Below are 6,523 nucleotides of genomic sequence, written 5' to 3'. Positions count from 1 at the left end.
CTCAAACATCAGCTCAGCCATCGACTGATGCCCCAGACACCACAGGTCTTCAATCATCAGCTCAACCATCGACTGATGCCCCAGATACCACAGGTCCTCAAACATCAGCTCAACCATCGACTGATGCCCCAGACACCACAGGTTCTCAAGCATCATATCAACCATCGACTGGTACCCCAGACACCACAGGTCCTCAAACATCAGCTCAAGCATCAACTGATGCCCCAGACACCACAGATCCTCAAACATCATCTCAACCATCAACTGATGCCCCAGACACCACAAGTCCTCAAACATCAGCTCAACCATCGACTGCTACCCAAGACACCACAGGTCCTCAAACATCATCTCAACCACCGACTGCTGCCCCAGACACATCAGGTCCTCAAACATCAGCTAAACCATCGACTGATGCCTCAGACACAATACTTCCTCAAACATCAGCTCAAGCATCAACTGGGGCCCCAGACACCTCAGGTCCTGAAACATCAGCTCAACCATCGACTGCTGACCCAGACACATCAGGTCCTCAAACATCAGCTCAACCATCGACTGATGCCCCAGATGCCTCAGGTCCTCAAACATCAGCTCAACCATCGACTGATGCCCTACACATCTCAGGTCCTCAAACATCAGCTCAACCATCGACTGATGACCCAGACACCACAGGTCCTCAAACGTCAGCTCAAACATCAACTGGTGCCCCAGACACCTCAGGTCCTCAAACATCAGATCAACCATCGACTGATGCCCCAGACACCACAGGTCCTCAAACATCAGCTCAACCATCGAATGCTTCCCCAGACACCTCAGGTCCTGAAACATCAGCTCAACCATCGGCTGATGTGCCAGACACCTCAGGTTCTCAAACATCAGCTCAACCCTCATCTGTTGCCCCAGACACCACAGGGCCTCAAACATCAGTTCAACCATCGACTGATGCCCCAGACACTACAGGTCCTCAAACATCAGCTCAACCATCGACTGATGCCCTAGACACTACAGGGCCTCAGACATCAGCCCAACCATTGACTGATGCCCCAGGCACCACAGGTCCTCAGACTTCAACTGAACCAACAGCTGATGCACCAGACACCACAGGTCCTCAAATATCAGCTCAACCATCGACCGATGCCCCAGACACCACAGGTCCTCAAACAACAGCTCAACCATCGACTGGTGCCCCAGAAACCACAGGTCCTCAAGCATCAACTGAACCAACAACTGATGCACCGGACACCACAGGCCCTCAAACATCAACTGAACCAATGACTTATGCCTCAGACACCACAGGTCTTCAAACATCAGCTCAACCATTGACTGGTGCACCAGACACCACAGGTCCTCAAACTTCAACTGTATCAATAACTGATGTGCCAGACACCGCAGGTCCTCAAACATCAGCTGAGCCAATGGCTGATGCACCAGACTCCACAGGTCCCCAAACTTCAGCTGAATCGACAACTGATGAATCAGAAACCACAGGCCCAAAAACATCAGCTGAACCAATGACTGATGCACCAGACAACACCAGTCCCCAAACATCAGCTGAACCAACAACTGATCAACCAGAAACCGCAGGTCCAAAAATATCAACTGAACCAATGACTGATGCACCAGATACCACAGGTCCTGAAACATCAGCTCAATCAACGACTGATGGACCAGAAACCACAGTTCCAGAAACATCAGGTGAACCAACAACTGATGCACCAGACGCCACAGGTCCTCAAACATCAGCTGAATCAACGACTGATGAACCAGAAACCATAGTTCCAGAAACACCAGCTGAATCAACGACTGATGCACCAAGCAACACAGGTCCTGAAACATCAACTGAACCAACAACTAATGCACCAGATGCCACAGGTCCTCAAACATCAGCTGAACCAACGACTGGTGCCCCAGACACCACAGGTCCTCAAACATCAACTGAACCAACGACTGATGAACCAGAAACCACAGGTCCAGAAACATCAGCTGAACCAACGACTGATGAGCGAGAATCCACAGGTCCAGAAATGTCAACTGGACCAACAACTGATGCACCAGACACCACAGGTCATCAAACATCAACTGAGCCAATGACTGGTGCCCCAAAGACCACAGGTCCTCAAACATCAACTGAACCAACGTCTGATAAACCAGAAACCACAGGTCCAGAAACATCAGTTGAACCAATGACTGATACACAAGACGCCACAGGTTCTCAAGCATCAGCTGAACCAGTGACTGATGAACCAGAAACCACAGTTCCAGAAACATCAGATGAACCTACAACTGATGTACCAGACACCACAGGTCCTCAAACATCAACTAAACCAACAACTGATGAACCAGAAACCACAGGTCCAGAAACATCAGCTGAACCAATAACTGATGAACCAGGAACCACAGTTCCAGAAACATCAGCTGAACCAACGACTGATGCACCAGAAACCACAGGTCCTGAAACATCAACTGAACCAACAACTGCTGCACAAGACACGACAGGACCTCAAACATCAGCTGAACCAGCGACCGATGAACCAGAAACCAGAGTTCCAGAAACATCAACTGAGCCAACGACTGATGCACCAGACACCACAGGTCCTCATACATCAACTGAATCAACGGTCGGTGCCCCAGAAACCACAGGTCCTCAAACATCAGCTGAACCAAAGACTGATACACCAGGTGCCACAGGTCCTCAATCATCAGGTGAACCAACGACTGATGAACCAGAAACTACAGGTCCTGAATCATCAGCTGAACTAACGACTGATGAACCAGACACCACAGTTCCAGAAACATCAACTGAACCAACGACTGATGCACCAGACACCACAGGTCCTCAAACATCAATTGAATCAACGACTGGTGCCCCAGACACCATAGATCCTCAAACGTCAACTGAAGCAACAGCTGATGAACCAGAAACCAACGGTCCAGAAACAGCAGGTGATGGAGGATCTGCTCATTAGATTCTATAGTACTTAAGGATTATATTTTAGTCTTTTTGATTTTAAACCTATTTTAATAATGATGAATTTTGCTGTTTCCTTCCAAACAGCAAATAGGTTTTTTCTAAGTTCATTTATATGGAAACGTAATTATATGCCTTTGTAATAAATTAGTTCATGAAATATCTTTCAGACTTTTTGCTTTAATTATAATGTGGTCCATCTTAGTTATACCTTTGTTGTCGCAGGGTGTGACCAATATTCAGTTCGATAGCTAATCTTTCTTATGTTTCCGAGATGATAATTCCTTATTTTGTAATTGCAGATAGTTACGGATCATTCAAGTATAAGAGGAGAGTAGTTTGAATTCATAGTACAAGTCTTACCAACTTTCTTCTTACTTCATTTACTTGAGAAATTAGGTTAACTGATAACATTTGATTGCTAAGATTCTTAAAAAAATTGTGAATAAATTCAAGAATATCTATTTCCCCTTGCAAAATCATTTCAGACAATGAAACCAACCAAGATTACCTCGAAACCTTGATGATAAAACTTAAGGAGACTGAGAGAATCATAAGGAACATCCGCAGCAGGATTAATCTGCTGGAAAGACTGAGGATGGCTTTGGAAAGTCTGAAACAGTCCATCGAATCGAGGAACAGGAGACGACGAAGTAGAAGGCCAACGTACAACCTGATCACGGCCAATGAGAATGGAGGCGTTACTGTATCTCCTTTCTGTGACTACAACGACAGTTTTACAGCGTCGCCTGACACTGTCATTTACCACGTGACTGACCTGCTAAACGACACTGTGCTCCAGTCCCCTGAGGATCAGCTCCTTTGCATAGGGGATCTTTTAGAAGCCTTAGCTGATGCTGTCGTGTGCGGGCAAATAAGTGTTAACGCCACAAAGATAGATGTGCTCACTGAGATCATTGATATTACGACGGAAACTATTTTTGGAGGAATTAACAGTAACTACGTGTCTCTGGTGAAGTTCCGCAAGCAACTGGGAGATTTGTACAAGATAATACGCGTTTCAGAAGGCATAGGTAAATTTTAAAGGTTGTTTTCTTTGTTGCAAAAGTGAAAAACATTGTTTTTTATATATAAAATACAAAGGAACTGTCTTAAAGTACGTCATATAACTAAAGTTTTTATGTTATTTTTTTCGTCCACAGGACACAATTACCCACCGATACTGGTAAGTGGATTTTTAGTTAAGTAGGAAGTGAAATTATAAAACCTAACGTAATGCAAAATGTTTGATTTAGTAATTATCAGAAAATATTGTCATAAAAACTATTATTGTAATTAAGTCTTTGAGCAATCAAAGAAGTAATCACATTGCAAACATGAGATGACCTAGCATGATATAGATCAGCCAAATTGAACAGTATGATTATATTTTGTCAATACAGGTCTCATATCATGCGTTGATACTCGTAATCAAACATCACAACGTTGGATGCTGAAAAGGCAAAGCTGATTATGATTGTCATAGTATAATTAACTTAAATACTAATAATTTCATTCTGCCACTTTGCATACTTGAATACAGCATGTATGACTTCATAATGACAATGTATATTTACTAATACGTATTTTCTCTTGCCCTTATAGGATGATATACACGTGCAAGTGGTCCAGATTGTAAACAGTAATTGATAAATAGCCTCAAATAGCCTCACCTAGCAAGACCGTCAGTGGTTTGGAGTCCACCATCCTTCTCCACGGTTGTAAGAATCAGTTATCTAATATTTTGCCGTTTCGTTTGTAAACTTCTTTGCCTTTGTTTCAGTTCAACTGAAAAATGAAATAAAAGAAATAGGAATTTAACTTTATCAAGAAGGTACATTCTATCTCTTGCCTCAAGGGAACATGATTAATGTTTAAATACCTTTGTATTGTCATTATACCGTAAGCTTACAGACTGTTATATATCCCCTTTGCTTATATATATATATATATATATATATATATATATATATATATATATATATATATATATATATATATATATATATATATATATATATATATATATATATTATATATATGAAATTTTTATTTTATATGAAATTTTTTATCACACCGTGATTTATATACAATCATGAAGCTACAAATGTCGCAATATCAAATTCACGCTACCTCAGAATATCTCCGAAGGAGAATTATCACCGAATGGGAATTTATCACTTATATAAATTCCCTTCGGTGATAATTCTCCTTCGGAGATATTCCTGAGGTAGCGTGAATTTGATATTAACAAGACATTTGTAGTTTCATGATTATATATATATATATATATATATATATATATATATATATATATATATATATATATATATATATATATATATATATATATATATATAATGTGTGTATGTATTCAAGTTCATGAAAATATAACAAGAGTTCTACAGTGTTCCCTATGCGCAAGCATTTGCAATAAAAATAAGTAAAAAATGCGCAGAAGTATCTTTGGTGTAATCAAGTTTTCAGTACAGCGTATAATGCTGTATGAAACTCTTGATGTGCTGCAGTATGAAACTCTCAACCAAACCTGGCAGTGCTCAGATGCTCTCCAGATGCGGTCAAGTGAAGATGCGTCGGCGGCTGGTAACTTTAGCGGTGCCAGAGGTACGTTGCATGGTTAACCTTAACCTTCAATAAAATGAAAACATCTGAGGCTAGCCGGCTGTAATTTGGTATGTTTGATGATTGGAGGGTGAATGATCAACATACCAATTTGCAGCCTTCTAGCCTCAGTAGTGTTTAAGATGTGAGGGCTGACAGAAAAAGTGCGGACAGTCAGACAAAGCCATCTCAATAGCTTTCTTTTACAGAAAACTAAAAATGACATTATACGAGAAATAGGTTTCCGCTGTCCATTTACTGTACATTTTGAACAATAAATTATACACTTTAAGCCATTACATTTTCTGGTGATCTGGTGATCTTCGGATATCATTTCTGATCCCTGAAATTTACTCAGTATTTTCTTCTTTAAGCCACGTAGTTTTATTTTAGATTTTATTCTTTTATTTAAATTTTCAAATATTTCGATTTGTAATATAAATGTTCATAATTTTTATGAGTAAAAGAGACTGATTTAATCTTAAATCATTGGTGTCACAACAACAAAGGTCAACGACACCGAATGAGTAAGAGAGCAACTGTTCAAGAGCACATTGTATTCCAGGACCGCTTTAATTATTCTGCTTAACAGATTTCTGTTAAATCACGTAGCAGTTTTATAAGTCTTTATATAGTCTTCATCTTTCTCCTAAGGTTCCAAATTTGTCGACTTACCAATGCTAGCCTCTCTAATTGCGTATCTAATTCTGAAGACCTGACTGACCCTATTGAAAGAATCTAGTTTAAGTTAGAATTCTTACAGAACAAAATGATTATAACATCAGTATCAGATTCACAGCACCTGATGCATCGTAAAATATGCAGCAGTTAAATTTCTGGTTGAACTGAATTGAATGTAGAATTTAGGCCAAAGGCCAAGCACTGGGACCTGTGAGGTCATCCAGCTCTGAAACGAAAATTGACAGCAAAAGGTTT

The 6,523-nt window shown here is 40.7% G+C and overlaps 1 protein-coding gene across 1 annotated transcript in view; it reads left to right on the top strand.

The window, feature by feature from the left end:
- LOC136845514 (mucin-2-like) overlaps nucleotides 1-4,878 on the top strand; it is a 19,110-nt gene extending 14,232 nt beyond the window's left edge. Inside the window, exons 8-11 of the mRNA XM_067115692.1 lie at nucleotides 1-2,940; nucleotides 3,454-3,999; nucleotides 4,129-4,151; nucleotides 4,571-4,878. The exon at nucleotides 1-2,940 is cut by the window's left edge and continues 141 nt beyond it. Of these exons, the coding sequence (XP_066971793.1) occupies nucleotides 1-2,940; nucleotides 3,454-3,999; nucleotides 4,129-4,151; nucleotides 4,571-4,615 (3,554 nt within the window). The 3' untranslated portion in view covers nucleotides 4,616-4,878. The remainder of the gene's footprint in view (nucleotides 2,941-3,453; nucleotides 4,000-4,128; nucleotides 4,152-4,570) is intronic.
- The last annotated feature ends 1,645 nt before the right edge of the window (nucleotides 4,879-6,523 follow it).

This window comes from Macrobrachium rosenbergii, chromosome 14 (genome assembly GCF_040412425.1).
Source record: "Macrobrachium rosenbergii isolate ZJJX-2024 chromosome 14, ASM4041242v1, whole genome shotgun sequence".
Taxonomy (NCBI): domain Eukaryota; kingdom Metazoa; phylum Arthropoda; class Malacostraca; order Decapoda; family Palaemonidae; genus Macrobrachium; species Macrobrachium rosenbergii.
The sequence above is the reverse complement of the archived record's forward strand: the minus strand, read 5'-3'. Positions and strand labels throughout refer to the sequence as shown.